The sequence below is a fragment of the Phascolarctos cinereus genome, unplaced genomic scaffold (assembly GCF_003287225.1).
Source record: "Phascolarctos cinereus isolate Bilbo 61053 unplaced genomic scaffold, phaCin_HiC Scaffold_3;HRSCAF=262, whole genome shotgun sequence".
NCBI lineage: Eukaryota > Metazoa > Chordata > Mammalia > Diprotodontia > Phascolarctidae > Phascolarctos > Phascolarctos cinereus.
Genome location: NW_027555736.1, coordinates 48,010,656 through 48,035,219, shown reverse-complemented (window position 1 = coordinate 48,035,219; position 24,564 = coordinate 48,010,656). Strand labels below are relative to the sequence as shown.

The following is a 24,564-nucleotide window of genomic DNA, read 5'->3' as shown; positions in this document are numbered from 1 at the left end:
GATCTCAGTCCTTTAGGTGAGATTTGCCTAGTCCAAAGTTCAACCCAGAGCCTAGATTCTAACTCAATATAGAGCTTACAGCCCAGCCCAGAAGTCACAATCCAGTGCCTACTCCAGAGTCTAGCCTAAAGCCCAGAATCCAAATCACAGAGCTCACAGACTAGACTGAAGTCCAGCCCAGAGACCCCAGCCTAGAACATGACCCATGACTTCAGCCAGCCTAGAGCCCAAAGGCTGCAAGTCCTTAAAGCTCAATTCAAATGACATTTCCACAATATGTTTTACATGATTGCACATGTATAACCTATATCACATTACTTGCTGTCTTGGGGAGGTGAAAGAGGAGGGAGGAAGGGAGAAAAATTTGGAACTCAAAATGTTATTTAAAAAAAGAATATTGAAAAAAAGAACTCTAGACAGTAAAAAATAAAAAAGACATTTTCTCTATGAAGTTTCCTTGATTCCTTGGGTTGGTTAATAAGCTTCCCATCCTTCTCCTGACATTGATAGCATTTTATCTGCAGCTTTCACTTGCTTGTCATACACTATACTGTATTATAGTTGTGTATGTGCCATATGACTGGAAGCTTCATGAATGAGGACAAAACCCATAAACTTTAAAATCTTCCTCCCTCTGCCTAGAACAGTGCTTTGCATACAGTAATAAAGTTGTGTTGAATCAAATGCCCAGAGTCCAGCCCACAGTCTCCTGCAGAACCTATCTCAGTGCTTCACCCAGCCCAGTCCAGATATCATTTGTTTGGGGATGTGGTTAGTAGGGGAGGACAGAGCTTACAGAGCCCAGCCCAGAGTCTAGGAGAGAGCCAGAGTCCAAATTTCCTACAAAATCTAGAGTTCACAGCCCGGGTTAGAGTCCATAGAGCACAAAACCTAGCTCAACCCAGCCCAGATTTTATTAACTCTGATCCTCTTTTCTCCCTTGCCCCTTAGAAAAGAGTGGTGATAGGCAGGAACCTTACAGGGCAGCAAAGGGAGTACAAGGAAGGGTCGGTAACTGAAAGGGTCCAAAAAATCCAATTTATGTCCCTTCCAGTCACCAGCATGGCTCCCCCCAGTCCACTTCTCCACCAGCTGCTCCACAAAGGGTTATTATTGTTGAGGACTCAGCTTCCCCACTATTATTGCAATGCTGCCCCTCCAACCCTCTAGAACCCTATCAACATCTGGCTATACAGATGATGGCATAGCAGGAAATAGGGATTGAACCATAAGGGATTATAGAGAAATAGAGAAAAGGACTTCCTGCCAGGTTCCAAACACTAGAAGCAGTCACAGAGAAAGGTGGTTGCTTTTTTCATGTGATTATAGGTTTATAAAAGACCTTAAGCATCCAACTCCCCACCTCACCCCCTCATTTTACAGATGAGGAAATTAAGAACTCAGAGAAGTTAAACGACTTACCCAAAGTCAGCAAGTAAATAGCAGAGTCAAATTTAAAGCCTGGTCCTCTGATGTCAAATCTTGTACTATTATTACTCTATTATGCTGTATTTTGTTCAAAAGCTTTTATATCAAAAGTTCTCACCTTCTACTGGATGTTTGTTTGGGTTGTTGTTCAGTTGTTTCAGTCATATCTGACTCTTCATGACCCCAAGTGGGGTTTTCTTGGCAAAGATATTGGAATGGTTTGCCATTTCCTTCTCCAGCTCATTTTACACATGAGGAAACTGAGGCAAACAGGGTGAAGTGACTTACCCAGGGTCACACAGCTAGTAAGTGTCTGAGACTAGATTGAACTCAGGTCTTCCTGACTCCAGGCCTGACACTCTATCCACCGTACCACCTAGCTGCTTTGGTATGTCTGGGACATAATTGTATAAGGAGACAGGGACTTCAACTTCATTAACTATGAAGATTCATCCCCAATCCAGGCAAAGGGTTCACATGGAAATGTGCCTCCAATGACTATTCGAAGAATTTAAATAAAGTTAGCCAGGCAAGATATCCAAAACTCTTGCCAAATACAATGATCAATATTGATACCACACAAGGACACAAGCCTCTCTTCAATTAACAATTGATCAACTGTTTTCAAGAAATTATGCATTGTAGGAAGGGTTGTTCAGGTGTTTCTTGGGAAATATCAGTTGTGTCAAAAAAAAAGTATCAATACACACACACACACACACACACACAAAACCAAAGAGGCAAGTCTTTTAGATAACAGTAGTGCACTGATAATAGAAGGTGAACTGATAAGAAGACAACACATTCCCAAGAGAAACGTCCCAGGAGTCAGGACACGCTGGCTCTAGCCTAGGCCACGTTTAGTCTGTGCATCAGGTAGATAACCTTGACTGTGGACAAGTCACTTCTCCCTCTGGATCTCCAATATTCCCGATAAAATGAATGTAATGATCCCTCCCCTTTCTGTGTCACAAGGGTACTGTGGAGGTCAGTTGAGATGGAAAAGGTTAGTAAGGCACCAGGACAGTGGGAAAGGTTGTGACCTTGCACATGACCTTGTGCATATTGCTTCCCTTATCTGAAGTGCTGAATTATAGTGGGAAGAGTGTTGAATCCGGATTTGGAGAGAACCTTGGTTTGGATCCCAGCTCTGCCACTATTTGTGTGACCACAGGCAAGTCATTTAGCCCCTGGATCACAGTAACCTAACCCATGAAATGAGGTTGGATTAGATGACCCCAAGGTCTTTTCCAGCTCCAAATCTACGATTTTACGGGATAAGATCATATTAATATATTTGTTGGACTTCAGTTTCCTCATCTGCAAAATGGCATACAAATCTCTACCCTGGATACCAGTCAGGGTTTCTTCAATGATCAAATAAGATGTGAAAGTGTTTTGTAAATTTTAAGCCACAATGCACAGACCAGCTACTCTAGTTATTTATTATTATTAAATGGTTGGGGTGGAGAAGACTCAATGACTGCAGCTCTTTTCTATGCCCCTTCCTTGGCTGGTCATTTCTGTTCATTTGGGAAGTCGTGGCTTGGGGGGATTTCCTAGGTGCCATCCTTAAGCAGAGTTGTCGATGCCTCTATTTCTCCCTCTTTCCAAGGGTCTAGGAGTCAAATGCATGGAATAGACTAGTTTTCTGGAAAGTCATTCTCCCCCACCTCTTCCTGCCCATCTCTCCTACTGGTGAGAGCCTCAGGGTCCCATTTGGCAAGGCAGCAACTGAGAGATGGTGACAGCCTTCAATGATAATCAGACCTCGGCATGGAAGATGCTACAGGAAGGAAGGGTGGTGGATGGAGGAGAGGCAAAGGAAGGAAAAAAAAAACCCACCAGATGCTTTTAATGCAGCAGAGGGTTCATCCTGAATTAGTCTTCCAAGGAAACATGCCCAGGAAGAAAACAGTAAGGAGAGAGAACAGATTGGAAGGGAAGGCTAGAGCATACCTAGCCAAATTAGGAACTTTTTTGCCTGTTTGGCTGAGGCGGGGAGTTCAGGGGCATGCTCTTGGGGTCAGGGAGTCCTGTCTCGGCACTCTGCTGAGGCTCCTGAACAGCTGTTTTGAGCCAAGGGCCAGGACAAGGGAATTCTTGGAAAAGTATTCCCTGAGGCTCCTGTCAGTCTCCCACCTGTGAAGAAGGAGGGAACACAAAATGAGAAGTCACTCTGGCTGGCTGTAACCTCTGCCTCCTCCAAACCATATTGGACTCGATGGTCTCTGAGCTTCCATGCAATTCTAGACCTATGAACCCCTGATCCATCCTACATACCCCATAGGCTCCTCTACCCCAATGAACAATCAATGTTTGGGAACCCATAGCTACTCCTTATCTAACATGCCAATCCAACGACCCACCCCCACCTCCAGAATGATATTCAAGCTGGCTCAAGCTAATACATGCAACCCAACATGCATCCTACCATCCAGCCATAGGGAGAGCAGAGAGGGGCCTTACTCTGCTTGACACATACAATGCTTATAGGTGCATCTATGCCTTTGATTATCGAATGAGAGAAGGGAAGGCCTTGAAATGGCCTCTGCCTTCTTTCTATGCTTTCAAATCCTACCCATTCTCCAAGGCTCAGTTCAAGCTTCACTTTCTCTATGATTAGCAGCTCACATTTCTATAAGGCTTTACAGTTGACAAAGCACTTCCCCTATGACAATGGTGTGAAGCAGTCAGTGCAAGTATTATTATTCCCATTGTACAGACAAGGAAGCTAAGGTCCAGAAAGGTGAATCACTTGACCAAAGTCACCCAGCAGGCTGGTACTGGAGCCTGGGTGATCTGATCCCAAGTCTAATAACCTTTTGATCACACCTCAAACCAGACTTGGAACTCCCTAAAAGCAAAATCTGTGTCTTCCTCCTCTTCCTGCCTCTCTCAAGCACAAAGCCAGAGCTGGGCACACAGACACACTCAGCAAATATTTGTTGACCTGAGCTGAATCTCATTGATCTCAGCTGAGAGCAGGAGTGAATTTGGAGATGCTGCCATACCCCCACCCTGCCCCCACATAATGAATACAGATCAGCATATGGTAGGAATCTGTCCATGCTGTTTCATTTTCTAATTAGAATCGATAGTTTAATAATGCCTGAGAAACTGATTGGTTTTTTTTTTCATGCCTGTGCCTTTCTATATTCCCATCTCTTATAAACTCATCCTTTCCCCAAGTTGGGAAGAAACCCATTTGGGAGCCACCTCTGAGAGGGTAGGTTCAGAGGGTGGCAATCAGGATGGTAGCAGGACTGGGGACTGAAACACACAAGGACTGGCTTAAGGAACTGGAAATGTTAAGCCTGGAGACCAGAAGACTTAGAAGCTTCTTGAAAGGCAACCCAGTGGAATAGATAAAGAACTGGTTTACAAGGAAATACTCTCTAATGGTTAGAGCTGTAGTGAGGTCTCAATTAATGTGAATTCCTTGAAGTGGTTGAATGCATTTGAATTTTCACTATTTGAAGTTATAATTATGGAAAATTATGGGCATTGGTCCTAGTGCAAGGGAAATGTGGCAGTGCTAATTTGAATAATGTGACCACTTCATGGGGATTTCTTATTTGATCTAATTGGGACTTAGGTATATCTGAAACCTGAATAGGCTACCTGGATAGGTGGTGAGTTCACTGTCACTAGAGGTGTTCAAGTGAAGGTGTGATGAATGCTTCTTTGAGGGGATTTAGGAGGAGATGCTTGCTTCAGTTGAGAATTGGATGAGAGGATCTCTAAGGTCCCTTTAAGTTCTGAGAATCTATGATTCTATGAGGAGGCAGCTAGGTGGCTCAATGGATAGAGTTCTGGGCCTAGAGTCAGGAAGACAGGAGTTTAAATCTGGCCTTGGACACTTACTGGGTAAGTCATTTAACCTCTGTTTGCACTGATCCCCTGGAGAAGGAAATGGCAAACCAGGCCAGTATCTTTGCCAAGAAAACCCCATGGACAGTACTGGCTTGCTATGACCCATGGGATCATGAAGAGCTGGACATGATTAAACAACAATAACAATATGATTCTATGCACCTATGGCTTGGTAAGTGGTGTACACCCCTACCGGGCAATCATGCTGAGGCCAAAAGAAGGGGACGGGGTTCTGCAGTCAGTTCCCTCTGTGGTGTAACCATAGTGCCACATACCTCCCCTCTCCCCCATTCAGTGAACTTCAGTACCTCTGTCATCTCTAGGATCAAATATAAAATCTGTTTAGCAATCAAATGAGATAGCTGCAAAATGCCTAATATAATGCCTGGCACACGGTGCTCAGCAAATGCTTGCTCCCTCCCCTTCACAACAAGGCTGCCTCCCACCTCTCCGGTCTTCTTAACCTTATTCCCCCATGTATTCTGAAATCCAGTGACATCGGCCTCCTTGCTGTGCCTTGTACTCTGTATCTAGATTCTGGGGTATTTTTACTCTGTTTATCTTGGTTCTCATGCCTGGCATAATTTCCTTCCTCATCTGGGCCTCTTGGCTTCCTTCAAGTCCCAGCTAAAATCCCACCTTGTACTAGAAGCTTATCTCGATCCCCCTGAGTGCTAGTACCTTCCCTCTCAGACTATGCCCCAATTTATCCTCTTCGTAGGGTGTTTGTGCATAGATGTTTACATGTCTCCTCCGTTAGACTATCAGCTTCTCGAGAGTCATTCTTTACATCTCTAGGATTGGGCCCAGTGCCTGGCACATAGTACGCACTTAAATGCTTGTTGACTGTTGGAAAATACGTTGAGAGTTAGGAGAACTGAGTTCTGCTACTAAGTTGCATGTGAGCTTGGGCAAGCTACTGACTGGGCCTCAGGATCCCTATTTGAACCATGAATACTAATCCCTGGCCTGTCTTCAAAAGGGTTTTTCAAAGATTTGTGAGTGTTGGCTTCTTGAAGAAGAAAGTCTGCTGTATGAAAGGAGGAGTCATTATCACCCACCTGAAAATCAGACAGTAAAAGGCACAGCCAGTTTGGAACAGGAGAAAGAGCAGAAAGATGCCGCGGGATAGGCACAGGACCCTTCCAGCATGGGAACAGGAAGACTTGGCTGCATGTTTCTGCAGGGGGAGAATTTTGAGGATTTATTCTCAGCTCTTCACTCCAAGTCCAGAGGTAGGGGTAAGAAGGGGTTCCTGTTGGAAGGAGACCTGTGCCCCCATAACTTGGGAAGTCCTAATCCACAATCTGAGGCAAATTCAGTCCCTTTCCAAAAACTTGGATTCTACCAAGTGATGATAACGGGCAAAAAGCCTCCTGCCAGTCCCCAGTGTCCATGGGAGAAGCAGGGTTTTATCTGAGTGGCTGGGAATAGCTTGGGGACTGGGGATATGGATAAGAAGAGAAAGAGGAGAGAGAACAGGAAAGACAGAAGGGAAAGTGGAGAGGGAGAGAGAGACAGAAAGACATGGAGAGGGAGGGAAGGAGGGAGAGAGGGGGAGGGGGAGAGAGGGGGAGGAAGGGAGGGAGAGTGAGAGAGAGAGATGAAGGGAGGGAGATAGCTAGACAGAGGTAGAGAAGATTAAGAGAGAAGGAGACAGAAATATGGAGATGGAGGAGAGAGAGGAAAAGAAGGGGAGAGGGAGAGATAGAATGATGAGCCAGAGATGAGGAAATAAATGCAGTATGAGGCAGAGAATGTATCCAAAGAGGTGGAAATAGATCCCCAGACCTTACAGAGAAAAGGTTAACAGAGATCGAGGGTGAAAGGGAGGAAAAGCACTGTGCATGCATTCAGAAATAGGTTAAGACTGAGGAGAAACAAACACACAGGGCCAAGAGATGAAGTCAGAAGGGGATACAGATGCGCACAAACACAACGGATACAGACAGACAGAGGTACACACAGAAACAAATGTATACACATATGCACATACAAAAGCAGGAAGAAAGTTGACCCCAGACAGGAAAGAGGTGAGAGAAGGTTGGATTTATGCATAAACTAACACTCAGAGAATTTGAGCGGGGAAAGTCTAATAATTAGAGAAGGAGGACGGGGCATACTAAATTCCATCCCAGGCCCTGTTCCCCACTCCCATCCCAACCTAGGGGTCCCCAGACTCACCGGCAGGTGGAGCAAACTTTCTACATCTCTTTGCAGCAGGGCCAAAGTCTGATGCAGCTCCTGGAAGTGATGTTCTGTGCCCACAGGCAGGTAGAAAGCTTTAGCCTTGGAGGTGATGTGGGCAGCAGCAGTCCTATATCCCAGCAGGGACAAGAAGACAGGCAGACCCTGTGGCCATCCTTGCTTCCTCTTTTTTTTTTTTTAAAGGCAATTGGAGTTAAGTGGCTTGCCCAGAGTCACATAGCTAGTAAATGTCGAGTGTTTGGTCTAAGGCCAGATTTGAACTCGGGTCCTCCTGACTTCAGGGCCGGTGCTCTATTCACTGAGCCACCTAGCTGCCCCTAACTTCCTCCTAACCCTTGTCTCCCAGACCATTGCTGTGGAGAATGGGAGTGGGACGGATAGAGAGGTTTCACAATGACCCCAAAACTTCAGTGCACGGGGGGGAGGAGGCCCAACCCTTACGTCCCCAGTTCTCAGCCTTGACCTCCAGCTCTGCTCCTGATCCCCATCCCTAGAATCACAGCTGGTCTGAGTTGGAAGGGGATCATCTTCTAGTCCAACTTCCTCATTTTGCAGAGAAGGAACGTGAAGCCCAGAGAAGGCAAATAACTTGCTAACAGTTGCTGTTGAGTCATTTTTCATCGTGTCTGATTCTTCATGACCTCATCTGGGGTTTTCTTGGCAAAGATACTGGAGTGGTTTGCCATTTCCGTCTCCGACTCATTTTACAGATGAGGAAACTGAGGCAAACAGGATTAAGTGACTTACCCAGGGTATCACAGCTAATATGTGTCTGAGGTGGGATTTGAACTCAGGAAGATGAGTCTTCCTGATTTCAGGCCTGTGTATTCACTACAGCGCCACCTAGCAACAGTCATATAACTAGTTAACGGTGGAGCCAGGGTCAAAGCCAAGTCTTCTGACTCCAGGCCTAGTGCTCTTTGAGATCATAAATGCAGACCTGGGAGGAGCTGTAAGAGGTCCTCAATCCAACCCTCTTGTTTTACAGATTAGGAAACTGAGGCCCAGGGAGATAAACGATTGGCCCAAGGTCACAAGGTATCAAGTAGGAGAGCAGGGAATCAATCCCAAGTCCTCTGACTCCAAATCTTGTGCCTTTTCGATTTGCCGCATTGGACCTGCAGAGACTAGACTTTCATCCACTTGGGTTTCCCCTTCCCCAACACCTATTGCAACTCCTCTACTACTTGAGAGAATCAGGGATCAAAAAAATTCATCCTCTTCAGGTCAAGTTGGTGATGGGTCTTTTTGAATTCAGCTTGGCTGGTCCTTAACAGGCACCTCTAGTATTCCTGGGGGCAGCTGGGTGGCACCATAGTGCACAAAGCTCTGGGCCTGGGGTCAGGAAGACTCACATTCCTCAGTTCAAATCCCACCTCAGACACTAGCTGTCATTTAACCCTGCTTGCCTCAGTTCCCTCATCTGTAAAATGAGCTGGAGAAGGAATGGCAAGCCACTCCTGTATCTTTCCCAAGAACATCTCAAATAGGGTCACAAAGAGTCAGATGTCACTGAAACAACTCAACAACAACTAGCGTCCCTTCTCAGGACCATACTCATGGCCACACCAATGCATTATATGGGCTATGCCCTCAAACGTGAGTAACATGGGCTATGTCTTCAAATGTGAGGTAGAGAAAGGTTTTCTGATCTATTGAAGAATCACCTCAAGGAAATGGAATGCTGTGAAATCATAACGATTGTGCTTAGACCCAAAGAAGAGGTATGAGAAGGTGATGGACAATGGGTGTGAAATACTACAAATAATATTGAATTTTATTGAAATGTTGGTTAGTTTTTACTGAAACTGATTTTCTTCTTTGTCAACCTTTGTTATAACCCTAAATGCCTCCCACTCTGCCCTCTGTTCAGTACCTACCTCACCCTACCTGGGCCAGTGTGCCCTTCCCCCAAACCTGAAGACTGTTCACTCCCCTTCCACCTCCTCCCTCTCCTTTTGCCAGGCTTCCCCTGTGCCATCTGGCACGTACTGCCTACCCACACTGCCCCCCTCTCCCCTTGCCTGCCACACATAGGCAAGGAGGAGGGAAAGGATAGCAGCGCTAGGCTGACATTTCCCCTGGAGACCCTCAGGCATCTGAGCCTGGGTTAGGGAATCCCTATGTTCTGGGCCTCAGTGCCAAGCCTGTACTCTTGTTAGACTTCTCTCTCTAGATCCACGGGAAGGGGAGAGTATCCGCTCCTCTGTCCACAGGGAGACAGTGGGTTCCATGTCTTGGGATGGGAGAGTGCTATGCGTGGTTATAAATCCCATCGTGCCCTTCAAGGGTCCAAGCTGCCAGATACATAGTGCAGCTGAAGGGCCTCAGCAGGCTTCTGGGGAAAGGTGGGGAGCAGGAGGATTACCTGGAATCAGGCCAGGGCCAGAGGCAGCTTGGGGAGGGGACATGAGGTGGAGGAAGTACACATGACTGGGCACATATATCATCTGGGAGGCTCTGCTTGGCACATACCCTCCTTTCCCACCAGCAGAGCTGGGTCTTATATAGAGCGGGAGAGGCCTGGCAGGAGGCAGAAGGGCAAGGGAAGTGTGTCACTGAAAGCCCTGCCTCAGGACACCGAGAGCCCTTATATCACCCATCCCCAGCATACCAAGGACTTTGTTTGCGCTCCCTAATCAGGTCTGCCCTCCCCAAACAAGTCTCTCAACTCTCGAGCTGTCTAAGCTTGTCACTGCCTCCCCTCCACCTTCTTCCACACCCTCTACTATTCCCAAGAAGACAATTACCTCAGCAGATATACTAATCCTAGGTCAAGAGGTGCTGGAGGATCATAGATCCCCCAGCAGAGACCACGTGGTGCATGGGGCTGGAAGGGAGGAGTCAGACCACTGAAAAGCTACCTCTGCAGCTGACTTGACCTAGTTTCCTTCCACTGGGGGGGGGGGGGAAGGGAAGGGTTGGTTTACTCCTCTTAGTCTCTTCCACCTCTAACATCCGATCTAACCCTATGAAACAACTTCATTTTTTCTGAGCTTGGTTCCATTCTCTAAAGTGAAAATGACTGTCAAGCTCACAGGCCTGTGATGTTGCAAAGCAGTGCTGTGTAATGCTTCCCAACTGGTGCAAGTTTAGGCTGCTCATCCGGCTGCATGTTTGACTGCAGTTACTATAAGCTTTTCATCCACTTTATTTTCTCAGTGTGAAAGAATGACCAGACTGATCTCTTTCTTTCTTACTTTCTTTTTCTCTATGGATTTTTCTGAGCAGTGTTCTGGGGCTCAATGGAATGGTAACATTACCAGTGGAGAAGACCATTTGGATAACCTGGTCATCGGTGATGCTTTCCAGGACACTGGCAGACGCCTTTAGTGACCACATCCTCTTGTTTACGCCTCACTTGATATCAATGCTTGGGGGATGGATTGTTGAAGAGTTATTTCCTCAATCACAGCTATTATAGAAGCTTGTTAATGTTAACCTGTTGTGTGTGGTGAAGGCCTCCCCTAGTTTAAGGAAGATCATAGACAAAGCAGGATCTCACATTCTCCACAGCTGCCAGTTGTAAGGCCATGGATGGGTGATCTGCTGTAGGAACCCATCTGACAAAGCCTGCCCATTCCCTTCTCATGTTTTTATCAGTTATGGTTTGAACTCAGGTTTTATACAAGCCAGATCCAAGTATATATGAGGGAGAAGTAAAGAATATTTGGATCAGTTCTGCATTGTTAAGAGTCCATTATTCTTTCTCATTTTTATATTTTCACTGTTTTTTGTTTGTTTGTTTGCTTTGTTTTGTTTTGGTGAGGCAATTGGGGTTAAATGACTTGCCCAGGGCACACAGTTAGTAAGTGTCAAGAGGCCAGATTTGAACTCAGGTCTTCCTTACTCCAACGCTGGGGCTCCATCTACTGTGCCACCTAGCTGCCCCCAGTGGATTCTTCTTGAGTCATGATGGCCTGCTCCAAAGGAAGGACTCTGATAGGAGGAGTTTCAGGTAAAGTCATAAGTGGATAAAGGAGAAATCTGAACATAGTCCGGTTCCCACTACTCCCTTATAAGGGGTGCCCCAAAGTCCTAGCAAAACTTTAAGTTTTAATAGCTATTAGCTTTAAGATTAAACAATTAGCTTTAATAGCTTAACATTACACCAAGACTTTGGGGCATCCTGTACCACCTGCATAGCTGCCAACTTTGCTTATGCACACGGCCAACTTGGTAGGAAGATCAGGCTGTACCAGTCTGGGATCGAACCCTCTGTTTCAACCTCATCAGTTTCTGCACCACTCCCTCCTGCAGCTGGGCCCCCTGCTCCCCATGATGGCTCAAGTGCCATCCTCTGGCTGAAGCCCTCCCAAGCCGGATGTCCAAACCATCCTGCCAAGAAGTCAGTGGGAAAGAACTCTTTCAGCTGCTGAGGTCTCAGCGGCCAAGGTTATGACTTCCAGGGTCTGCCCCTCTGAACACATCCCTTTCACTCCTCTCACTCTTGCCAGTGACTACCTTCCTGGTGCTTTCTAATTTAGATGGGGTATTCAGGCAGAGGCAGAAGAGAGATGAAGGGGTCCTAGGGGCCTTATATAGGGCTTCTTCTCTCTCCTCTCCTCAACCCCCAGCCCTCCTGACCTGTCCTTCCTAGGCGGTGTCCTAGGTTCTAAAATTACCCCTCCCTTTCTGGCCTGCATCAAAATTCCCAGTGACCCTCAGCAGGAGAAAGGCTCTGATAACCTCATTCACACTGTGGTATTAATAACTAATAACATTCACGTGTGACCCTTCCCAAGGGGGTGTGTCCCTTAAGCCAAAGGAATGAGGCTCTCCTGTTAGAATGTCAGCTTCATCTCTCTCTGCTGAGGGTTGGACCTACTCCCTTCTGGAGTGAGGAGCTGTGCTTACCTCATCTCCTGCATGTTCTGAAGCAAAGTCTGTTGGCCATGGAGCAGGACCCTTGTAGCAGCAGCATTCTGCAAGAGTCCCAGGGTGGGATATTCAGTGAAAAGATCTGGGGGTGAGGGGGTAACTTTCCTTGGGGGCCATATCCTGGCCAGTCATAGCCAACTGAACCCGTGGAGTCCCGAACCACTTTTTTTTCCTTTTTTTTTTTTTGATTAGGCAATGGGGTTAAGTGACTTGCCCAGGGTCACGCAGCTAGTAAGTGTTATGTGTCTGAGGTCACATTTGAACTCAGGTCCTCCTGAATCCAGGGCCGGTGCTCTATCCACTGCACCACCTGGCTGCCCCTCAAACCACTTTTTCAAAGCCTCTGCTCCAAGCTCATCTCCAGGAAGCCTTCCCCAATTAACCCTGTCTGTTTGATCTAGTCACTTGAAAGCTCCCTTCACATATTAAAGTTCAGTGTGATGGAAACGCCCCTATATTTGGGGTCGGGAGACCTGACTTTGAGTCCTAACTCTGCTACTTGCTAGGTATATGACCATGAGCAAACCATTTCATCTCTGAGTTCCTCAGTTTCCTCATCTGTGAGATGGGAATAGTAATTCTCATTTTATAAGATTGTTGAGGGGCTCAAGTGAGAACATATGTAAGGGGTATAAGGATGGTAGGTTGTACCTCCCCTCTCATTCCAGGGGTTCCTTGAGAATGGGGACTGTATTTTCTCATTTCTCTGCCTCTTTCTACAGTACTTAGCCTAGGGCACTTGCTGATAGGAGGCTGATCAGTCCATTGTTTGGACAGCTCACTCCCCAGGATAATAGCCATCATCTCTGCCCTCTAGAATACAAGGCTATATGGGTCTATCTCTCTCCTCAATTGAGACAGCCAGGAATCTTCAGGCCAGTAGTCTGCCCCATCACGCTCAGGGAGAGAGCCCTGAATGTCGCATCAATGAGCTCTTCCAAGGCCCCTGCTTTAGTCTGTGACCTTGGCTATCAGACTGCCCCTCTCTGTGCCTCAATAGCTGGATCCCTAGAGATCAGACCTGCAGCAGACAGTGACCCTCATCTCAGGACTGCCCACAGGAATGTCCAACTAACTCCCCCTCCCCCACCAGGAGAAAGACTTTTAGTCTCTTCCCACTCCTGCCCCACCCCAAACCTTGCCTCCTCCCTCCGGATCTCCTTCTTCCGCCAATCCCCCCGGGCATAAGCAGCTTTAGCTCAAGGGATTATGAAGCTTAAAGTCATCTGCCATCAGAGCTGAGCAAAACTCACAATCCCCAGCTCTACTCTTGAAGATCAAACCCAGCTGGGCACACCTGAGCAGAGCCTGACTGTCCATTCCTTTTCCCAGGCTTGGTACACTGGTCTTGACAGCCAAGGATTTGCTGTGGGCTTTACTCAGGCAGATGAAAGAAGCTGGGGCTGGGAGGATTTCTGGGCATCTGGGCATTAATCAGGTGATATGCCAATCACATGCAAAGTGGCGTGTGAATTAGCCCCAATTCTATGCCTGTCATCAGATGGTAAGCCTGAGCCCAAGTAATGGGCATTTTTAGTCCCTTATAAGCACCAGTGGCCTCTCCCAGCCCTGGCTAAATCCATTCACAAATGCATTAATTTTCATGGCTCTGCAAGAATCTATCTGTTCCTGCTTTTAATAGCTAGCATTTACATAGCACTTTAAGGTTCGCAAAGCACTACTCATATTTCTCATTTGATCCTCACAACAACCCTGGGATGTAGGTGCTATTATTTATCCCCATTTTACAGCTGAGGACACTAAGGGAAACAGCGTTTTACCCAGAGTCACACAGCCAGTAAGTGTCTGAGGGTGGATTTGATCTCAGGTCTTCCAGACTCCTGGCCTAGCACTTTGTGCACTAATGGCGCCACCTAGCAGATCTTCTCATTCGATAGTCTTACCCTCCCGCTACTCAGCGTGAGAAGTGAATGGGAAGAACTTGGAGGGCAGAGAAATGGATTCTAGGACAAGGTCTATGTGACCTGGGGGATGCTGCTTAACCTCTCTGAATCTCTAGGAACCATCACAGGATTTGGAAGGGGAAGCCACCTTCCATAAGTCATCTCCTTCAGCCCCCTCCTTTTCCCCTCCTCCACCAAAATCCAGAGAGATTTAGTGATTTGCCCAAAATCGCACCGGTAGCCATAGCAGAGTAGGGATTCGAACCCAAGTCTTCTAACTCCTATCCAGTACCCCCCCACCCCACCACCTCTGCATCACATTGCCTCATCAGTTTCCTCATCTATAAAACAAAGTTAACAATCTGTACATGACCCAACTTACAAGATTGGCAAGAGAGAAGGAAGCATTTTGTAAATTGTAAAATGAGCTATAAATGTGAAGTATTAGTCATTTCTCCATTCCCTAGAGCATTACTATCATTAACACCATCATTGTTGTTATTATAGAGTTCTATAAATTAATCTTTCCCTTTCTCTTCTTTTTTTTTTGTCTCTGATGATTCTCTACTGCACTACTCTACTCACTCTCAACCCTGCTCACTATAGTCACAGGAATATAGTAGTGGGACACGCCTGACTGTCTGTCCCACTCTTGGATCTTCCTAGAGGTTGCCCCCTGGCTACAAGGAGGGATAAAGACTCTCAAATCCTCCCCTCGTTGCTCCCCTAGGGAAGCTGGGGAGCCTGCTAGAGGCAGTCACTCACCCAGCCTCTTGACTGGACTCCATCAGCTTCCTGCTTCTCCTTGTCCAGTGGCTCCAAGGACTTCATTTGACTCCTCCACTGTCCCACAGTCAGCGTCATCTTCCCTGAGAGGTCCTGGAGCTGCTCCAGGACCGAGCTGTGTCTCTTAAGGGTCAGCTCTAGGTCAAGGTACCCTTCCCCTGGGTGGGTAGTGAGTTGGGAACTCAGGGAGGGACTTGTAGGAGTGGGGGTGAGGGAAATCACGTGGCCGGAGTCTGGCTGCTTGGACTTTTGGGGATGGATTGACTTGCTCATAGTCCCAAGTCAAAGGAAGTCAAATTCCCTGGTCTCCTACTGGGGTTCATGGCCACCTCTCCCAGGCAGTGCTCCCAGCCCCCTCCCCCCTCAATCCCTTCTCTGGTCATGGTCAAGTGAACAGGCTTTTCTTAGCTCAAGTTAATGAGGCTGGAGTGGATACATGAGCAGGGCATGTTAAGGTAAAGGAGGATAGCAGAAAAGAGACTGGCATTTCTAGACTGGAACAAATAGAGGCATTGAGATGATGGGATCACGGATTTAGAGCTGGGAGGGATCTCAGAAGTCAGCTAGTCCACTGCCTCATTTGACAGCTGAGGAAACTGAGGCTTAGAGAGGCAGGTGACTTGCCCAAGGTCACATAGGCAGTAAGTGGCAGAGCTGGGATTTGAACCCAAACCCTCTGACTCCAAATCCAGCAATCTCCCCATCACACTACCATGTTTTCTCTGGTCTGGAGAAGTGGGAGGTGGGTGGGTCATGTGATTCCTACCCCAGGAGGGAGTGTTCAAGTCTGGCTTTGGAGAAGTTTCCTTCTGGTATTTCAGCTTCTTCTGCAAATCCTGCAGCTGATGCTTGAGCCTGTGTTGCTCAGACTCAGGAATGACAGAGGGGAGAGCCTGGGGAGAGAATTGGGTGGGGGCAGGCTAGAGAAGCAGGGCGGAGCTCATTGAGAATAGGCTGGTGTCACCTGGCGGGAAATAATGCATTAGCAACAGCCTTGGTCATGAGGTCCCCAGCCATGCTGGAAGGGACAAGGAGAAAGGAGAAGAAACACAGGAGGAATTCTACAGGGGGACATGCCCACAGGAGCCTAGGAGGCTGCTCTTCAGGCCCTTTCTCAGGAGTGGGAGGAGAACTGAGTAGATGAACACTCATACCTTGTGCCAACTCTCCCTGAGTTCAGACTAGACTGCAGGGAAGGCTACCCCCAACATGAATCAGTCCCATCAGCCTAGTTTCTCTACTCGGCATAAAGGTGTATTCCCTAGCTCAGCTGGCAGGCATTTCAATTCCTCTGTCATGGCCATCAGATCCTTCAGGTCAGGCTAGCTGGGGGCCAGAGGCCAGAAGGAAAGACTAACTGCTCAGGTTGGGCTAGGTTTTAAGAAACCTCATTTCCCCTGCCCTCCAATGACAACTAAGGAGGCGACCCAATCCATACTTTACCTCTGGAGCTGGCTTGCTCAGGCTGAAGGTCAAGAAGGACAGGACATCATGGTCATCTGGAAGTATGGGGGACACTGAAGGTCAGGAACTAAGACCTCACTTCCACTGACACTCCTTCCCCCCCAGGGTCTCCTCATATCTCACCGTAGGTGGTATTGTGCACCCCAGTCTCTAAGTGCCTCTTGGCAGAAGACTTTGCCTCACACTTTGCAGAGAAAACAGTCGCCTGTTATGAACTCTCTCTTCTTCCTCACTCAACATCTTAGATCCCTTCAATATCATACTCTTCCCATTCTCTCCTCTTTTGTTCCCAGGAAGTATCTGAGTCACTCATAGTTGGACTCACTCTCTAAACTTCACCTTCTCACCAACCACCTTGCCCTTATTCGTGTACTCTCCCCTCCTGTCTTCCCCTATTAAAATGCAAGCTCCTCGAGGGTAGTGACTGTCTTATGTTTGTATCCCCAGCACTTAGCACAGTGGCTAGTACATAGCAAGCACTTAATAAATGTTATTTATCATGAGCCAGCCCTTCTTGACAAGGTCAATCCCCTACATGTGTCTTTCATCCTATCCCCTCCTGGATCTTCCAGTAACTTATCCCTTTGATTAGTCCCCCCCCACCAATTTTCAATCTCTCTTTATCCACTGGCTCCTTCCCAGTTGCCTACAAACATCCCCAGAACTCTCCTGTCCTTCAAAATCCTTCATTTGACCCTGTCATCCCCTCAAGCTATCACCCTCTAGCTCTCCTCCCTTTTATAGCCTAACTCCTAGAACAGAGCTGTCTACATTCATCGTTTCCACTTCCTCACTCACTTACTTCTCAACCCCTTGCAATCTGGCTTCTGACCCAGCCACTCAACAAAAACTATTGTTTCCAAGGTAAGATTGTCAAAATTTTACCAGTGACCTCTTAACTGCTCAATCCAGTGGTATTTTCTCAGTCCTCACCCTTTTTGACCTTTCTGCCACATCTGACACCAATCCTCACCTATTCCTTCCTCCTTAATATTCTTTTCTCCCTGACATGACTCTGCCTTAGCTTTTTTGCTACCTGTCTAATCCTTCACAGTCTGCTTTGCTGAATCATCCATGCCCCTATGCATGGGTATATCCCAAGACTCTACCCTGAGCCCTTTTTTCTTTTCCCTCTATACTCCCTCCTCAGCCCCCTTGAGTTCAATTATCTTATGTAGATGACTCCCCAACTAGGGTCCAGCCTTTATTTCTACCCTGAGCTCCAATCTCCTATCACTAACTGCCATCTGCACAGCTCCAGCCTGTTTCATAGGCATCTCAAACTCAACCTATCCAAGATGGAACTCATTATCTTTCCCCCTAAACTCACCCTGCTCCCTAACTTCCCTACTCTTATGGTGGACAAAACCATCCTTCTAATCAATCGGTTTAACACCTTGGAGTCATCCTTAACTCCTTCCTCTCCCTCACCACCTATAACCAATTAGTTGTCAGGTCTTTCCATGGCATCTCCTTATCTCTCACATCTGTTCCCTTCTCTCTCACCAGAGCCACCACCCTAGTTTTGCCCCTCATCACCTCTCACTTGGATTATAGCCAGAGCCTTCTAATTGGTTTCCTTGCCTTTCATCTCTCCTTTCTCCAATCCACACTCCACCTAGCTGCTGAAGGGATATTCTTAAAGAACAAGTCTGACCTTGTTACTCCTCTGTTCAAAAAGCTTCAGTGGCTCCCAGGATCAAATGTACCCTCCTTCCTTTGGTCTTTAAAGCCCATCACAATGGGACTCCAGCTTGCCTCTCCAGGCTTATGCACATCCAGCCCGACTGGCCTAGTTCCTCTTCTCTATTCCATCCCCCAACTTAGTGCCTTTGCCTAGACCATCCCACAGGCTGAAGCGTTCTCTGGGCTCCCTTCCACCTCTTGGAATACCTAACTCCATTCAAGAATTGGTGCATGTTCAACTTTCTGCACAAGGTCTTTCCTGACCTTCTCCAGTTATTAGCACACTGCTCTCCACCCTACTCCATTACACCGTATTTCATTTGTTTATAACTCCTATTTACTTATCTGTATCTATATTGGGTCTCCCAGTAGATCAGAATCTTCTTGAGGGTAGGGGTTGTTTTTTTCTTTTCAGCTTTATATTCCCTGGACCTAGCACTGGAAAACTACGTTTTGACTTGCCCTGTAATATCATCAGTGAAGGGAATGCTCTGGGAGATTCCTTTTACCCAGGGCAGATAGGCATCTGGTTTGGAATTTGCAGTCTTAGAGAGCTGACTGAGACACTGAGAAGTTATGTTATTTATCTGGAGTCTCTCAGCCAAGCGTAAATCAGAGTCAGAACCTGAACCCAGGTCTTTCTGACTCTAAGGCTAGCCTTTTATCCACTATGCCTTGCTGCCTCTCACCTGGCATATGGTAGGTACATAATAAATGCTTGTTGAATTGAATTGAACTGAATTCTCAAATCAGGAGCATCTGGAGGACCTTAGCATCTATTGGGAATCCACTTTCCATCTGTACCCTACACTGGATCCATTCTATGAAAATGCTAGGTGTCTTATCTCTATAGTTGCCAGAGCTATAACTAGCATAGGGTGAATGGGGCTTTGGCCAAGGGTACCTCCCCATATGGGAGGGCAGTGGAGGAAGCATCACAAATTCTTCCTGTGAGAGGTAAACAGGAAAGAGAAATCATAAGAGACTTATTAAGGTTGAATTGTTTACATTCCTGCATGGAAAGATGATATTTGTAACTCATGAGTCCTTTGTCGGTAATAGGGTAGTTGGAGGGAAAAAACATATATAGATAGATAGATAGATAGATAAAGGGCACAGGGTGAGTTGAAGATTAAGGGGTCATATCTGGAGAATAAAATTAAGGGATGAGAGAAAAGAAAAGGCTCTTACAGTGGAGGGGAAATGGGGGAAGATGAGAGGGAATGAGTGAATCTTATTCTCATAGGATTTGGCTTAAGGAGGGAATAACATACACACTCAATTGGGTATGGAAATCTGTCTTACCCTACAGGAAGATAGGGGAGGAAGGGGATAAGAGAGCAGGGGGATGATAGAGAGAAGGGCAGATTGGGAAAGGGGTAATCAGAAGGAAGTACTTCTGAGGAGGGACAGGGTCAAAAGAAAGAATAGAATAAATGGGGGGGCAGGATAGGATTAAGGGAAATAGAGTTAGTTTTTCACAACATGTCTACTATAGAAGTGTTTTGCATAACTGCACGTGTATGGCCTGCATTGACTTGCTTGCCTTTTCAATGAGGGTGGGTGGGGAGGGAGGAAGGGAGAAAATTTGGAACCCAAAGTTTTAAAAGCACATGTTTAAAAAAATATTTTCACATGCAACTGGGAAATAAGAAATACAGGAAATGGGGTACAGAAATCTATCCTGTCCTACAGGAAAGTAGAAGGGGAAGGTGATAAGAGAGGAGGGGGGAGAGATAGAAGAAAGGGCAGACTAGGGGAAGGGGTATTCAGAATGCACGGCATCTTGGGGTGGGGGAGGGGCACGATAGGGTGAAAATTTGGAACTCAAAATCTTGTGGAAGTAAATGTTCAAAACTAAAAATAAATTTATATTTAAAAAAATTCTTCCTGGGGGAGGGCTTGCTTCCATACTTTTCCCTCAATGACTAGTATTCAAGTGTCTTGCCTCGTGGTCCTCTGGAATATTGGAGGATGTTATCCCCACTAATAGTAGGGGACTCTCTGGGGGACTAGCTGCCTCCTGTCATTGCGACTGCATCTGTGAGGGAACCATTTTCTGCACCACCACCCCTACCACCATCCCTTGGACCACTGTTCAGGCTCAGTTCTTGTCTAGCATGGCTCTGGTGGTTGCATTTATCAGGGAATCTCAAACGATATATGTGACTGCTTTTGGGAGGATAGACTTGAAGGACACATTTGGCTCTACTGAATCAAATGATTTAATTTTTGGAATGAAAAAATATTCAATACAGTGGCATCTTGGCTCTTCTGCACCTTTCAGTCATTTGGGAATTTGAGTAGTACTTTTAAAGAACCCAGCAGCTCCCCAGTGTAAAAAAAAACCCAACTCTTTTTTTTTTTAAACACAAATATTGTTCTGGCAATGCTGTAGGATTGTGAGTCTTGGGATACTACAACCTCTAAAAAATCCAATTTGTGGGTTCTATCCTCCCATAGCATGTGAGCTCCTTGGGACAAAGGATTATTTCATTCCTTTTTCTTCATATTCCCAGTCCCTAACCCAGTGCCTGTCACATAGTAGGCACTTAATACAAGTTGATTGATTGATTGACCCAAAGAATAAGGAGACATACAAGGTAGGCACAAATAGCCTTCAACATAATTCAAAAGATGATTTACATGCAAGACGTGTTATAAGGGATGTCGTGTAAGATGCACGTGATCACCAAAGGTGAACTAGTCACATGACTGAAGGGAGGGATAACAGATAGACAGCTCAAGTGTTGCAGTGTTATCCATAAAAATGTAAAAAGGACCCAGAGGAAGGCTACCAGCATATTGGGAAGACTTTCTGTGAAGGATCTGTTGGAGAACCCAGAGAAGAATCATAAAGGATGAAAAGGCAAAGATGGTTTGAGAGTCAAACTCAGAGGGAGAAGCCATGTGGGGCAGCAGAAAGAATCTTGTTTTTGGAGTCTGAGGACTGGGGTTCAAATCCTAGCTCTAACACCTCCTGGATATGCAACCTTGGGTAAGTCACTCAACTCCTCTAGGTCTCAGTTTACTCATCCATCAAATGAGAGGATGAAACTGCCTGGTCTTCCAGCTATAAATCAAAGAATGCCCACATCAATCAAGTTAATAAGCTACTTTAAACATACTGGGGTAGATTTATAAGAGTGGACAGAACACAGAGGCCATTAGGCCAGACATCTCAATTTACTGGAGCACATGAAGCTTTGAGGACTCTTTCATGCATCTGTCCTCCTGGGATAACAAGGGCTCTGGCCAGGGTGATGTGGAAATAGGTGTGGAAGCTGATGACGATTCAAAGAAAGCTCATCTCGGCACTTGCCATGGGACTGGCTTCAGGCGTGCTGGTTTAGAGGCAGCATGGAAAAACACTGGCCTTGGGTTCAAGAATCAGAAGATCAAAGCTCTAGAGCAGGAAAGTCCCTTAGAAGCCAACTAGTTCAACTGCCTCATTTTACAGAGAGATTAAAGAACTTGCCCATGATCACTGCCCAGCTAGCAAGGAGCAGAGGCGGGACGCAAATCTGGGTTCTCTTATTTTAAATCCAATACTCCTTCCACTGAACCACAAGGCCTAGTTTTGAAACTTGGTTCTGACACTTAACTGTGTGATCCTGGCTAGGCTGATGACCTCCTCAGGGTCTTACTCCTCTCATCCTAGCATTGGTTCACACACAGTACCTGCTTAATAAATGCCGGCTGACTCCCTAATTAACATCATCTCCTCACAGTGTGACTAGGAAGAAAAGGCTTTATAAATATAAAGACACTGTAAAAACATGAGTTGTTAAAAGTAAAGATCCATCTTATTAAAATTCTATTCTATATAGTAAGTGGCTAGTGTGTATTATACTATATTTGGGGCTGGGGATATAGAAATGAAAGTGGGACAATCCCTGTCCTCAAGGAGCTTCCAGTCCATTGGGAGGATATAGCATGTTCACAGATAGGTAAAGCCAAGGCAGTTGGAGGAGGGAGAGAGAGGAGGGGATGAGGAAAGGCTTCATGGATGAAGTTACACCAGAGATGAACTTGGAAGGAAGCTAAGTCTTCTAAGAGGTGGAGGTGAGTTCAGAGTGCATTCTGGCATGGGACACAGCCCCCGAGAAGGAGATGAATGCCAAATTCAAGGAATAGCTAGGAAGTCAGCTTGGCTGGAATTTGGAGGGCACGAAGGGAAGTAATGGGAAATGTCTGGAAGCTAGATTGCAGAGGGCTTTATTTTACCCTAGTAACAACGGAGAATCACTAAAGATTTCTGAGCAGGGGGGTGGGCCTTAGGAAGATGATTTTGGCAGCTGTGGGGAGAGGACAGTGTTTGAAAAGAAGAGATTTAGGATGAACCATTTGTTAATGATAGAACAGGAATCCAAAGGGCACAGTACAAGGGGAGAACACAGGGAGTGGGGAAGGGCTGATCCAGGTAGGAATGATAAAGTGGGAAGTGTTGGCAACATAAGGAGGTTTTCCTCTTGGCAGATGGTGTCTTTGAATTATAGGGATTAGGGCAGGAAGAGGTAGGAGTTTGCTAGCCACAGGACAGGGAAATATCAGTTGATTGGGGCCTTCCCTCCCCCCCCACCCGGCCCAGGTCCTGTGATGAGAAAGGCAACATAAGCTTGGTCTCTATCCAAACAGCAGCCTGGTCCCTATCTGCCACCAGCAGGGGCTGGAGACTGGGGCCCACCTGTCTGGGCTGATAAGTGCCCAGTGATCAGGTCACCAGGGGTCTGACAGAACTTTTATGTTCAGCATGCAGAGCTAGCCTTTGGCTTCTGACTGGGCCTGGTGTCAAAGAGCCTGAGTCCTGTATGGTGTCCTGGAGAGGAGAGGACTGGTGTTGACTTCCCAATAGTGATGGAGGGCTTACTCATTGTTTTCTAGTAGAATTTGAAGAAGCAGGATGGAGTGAATAGTGCCTCCACACATGCAGAAGATCCCAGGCTAAGGAGCCTTCCAAATGCAGTCCCTGAGAGGGTCCAAGGTTCGAACCTCACCATCATGGTCCAGGCACGGAGAAAGCAAGGATAGGTGTGAACCTCTACCTCTGAGGGGGGTAAAGTAGTGGACTTAAAGTCAGAAGACCTGCACCTGAATCCTGCCTCACACACTTACTAGCTATGTGACCCTGAACAAGTCACTTAACCTCTGTTTGCCTCAGTTTCCTCATCTATAAAATGGGGCTTACAATAGTACCTACCTCCCAGAGTTGTTGCTAGAATCAAATGAGATAATGAATGTCAAGTACAAACCTTAAAACACTGTGTGTTATTGTTATTGTTGTTGTTGTTATTATTATTATTATTATTATTATTATTATTATTAAGTGCTAGAGCAGGGCTCTCCATATGACTCCATTCAGCAGTCTACACATTACTGGGAACAGACGGAAAAGAGGGAGTATTGTTTGCTGTATTCTCAGACTGCACTGGTGGACGCTGGAGAGAGTAGGTTCCACCTTCACATATAGCAACTATGGGTGACCTATCTGAGTGCTTAGCGGAGACCTAAGGTGTTCTCGATTTCTAAGACAGGACACAGGAGGTCCATCCTTCACATGTGACAACAGAGACCAGAAAGAGAAGGATGCTTCAGTCTTTGAGAGCTGACAGGCCGTGAGATCGGTAAGGGCTAGTGGAGGATTGATTTCTTGATGGGCCCCATCGTGGTAACTAGGAATTTTAGTATTTAGGGCAAGAGCTATGAAGCTCATCCTCAGATGAGGAGAGAGGGACGCAGAACATCAGTACAAGGCTCTCTTGGAAAGGAACGTACTCAGAGTACGCCATCTCGTAGCTTCCTATTTTAACTTATTGTTTTCATTGGTTTGGGGCTCAGCTCTTTTGTTTGTGCTGCTCGACTGCACCTTCTAAATTTGGTGCCCTAGGGAAAAGCTCCATTTGCCCCGCCCAGGTTACGGTTCTGGTCCAATAAGAACAGAAGGCACCAGTATCATTACTACCTTCCAATTCCTACTCCAAACCCGCATTTGGGGATGCTAGTCCTCTGTTAGAGAAGACTAAATTCCGATCAGTTTTTTCAATTGATACTTCACATCATTGATACTACTAAAATATCCCAGTCTTTTTCACATGAACCCTTCATATGAATCCTCTAGTCATGTCTCCTCCATTTATAATTACACATGTGTGTGTTTGTTTTCAATTTCATAGAATCATAGCACTAGAGGCAGAAGGGTCATAATAAATCATTCATCCCAATTCCATTATTTTACAAATGAGAAAATTGAAATACAGAATGAAATGACCTTCTAGATGCTCCTGTGTATGGATGACATTGTGTATACTGCATCAAGGGATAGAACACTACT

The 24,564-nt window shown here is 46.3% G+C and overlaps 1 protein-coding gene across 1 annotated transcript in view; it reads right to left on the bottom strand.

The window, feature by feature from the left end:
• Positions 1–3,558: 3,558 nt before the first annotated feature.
• LMAN1L (lectin, mannose binding 1 like) overlaps positions 3,559–24,564 on the bottom strand; it is a 39,285-nt gene continuing 18,279 nt past the window's right edge. The window contains exons 8-13 of the mRNA XM_078151597.1: positions 16,527–16,582; positions 15,850–15,976; positions 13,531–13,585; positions 12,370–12,513; positions 7,489–7,621; positions 3,559–3,570 (exon numbers count right to left, since the gene is read on the bottom strand). Coding sequence (XP_078007723.1) covers positions 3,559–3,570; positions 7,489–7,621; positions 12,370–12,513; positions 13,531–13,585; positions 15,850–15,976; positions 16,527–16,582 — 527 coding nt within the window. The remainder of the gene's footprint in view (positions 3,571–7,488; positions 7,622–12,369; positions 12,514–13,530; positions 13,586–15,849; positions 15,977–16,526; positions 16,583–24,564) is intronic.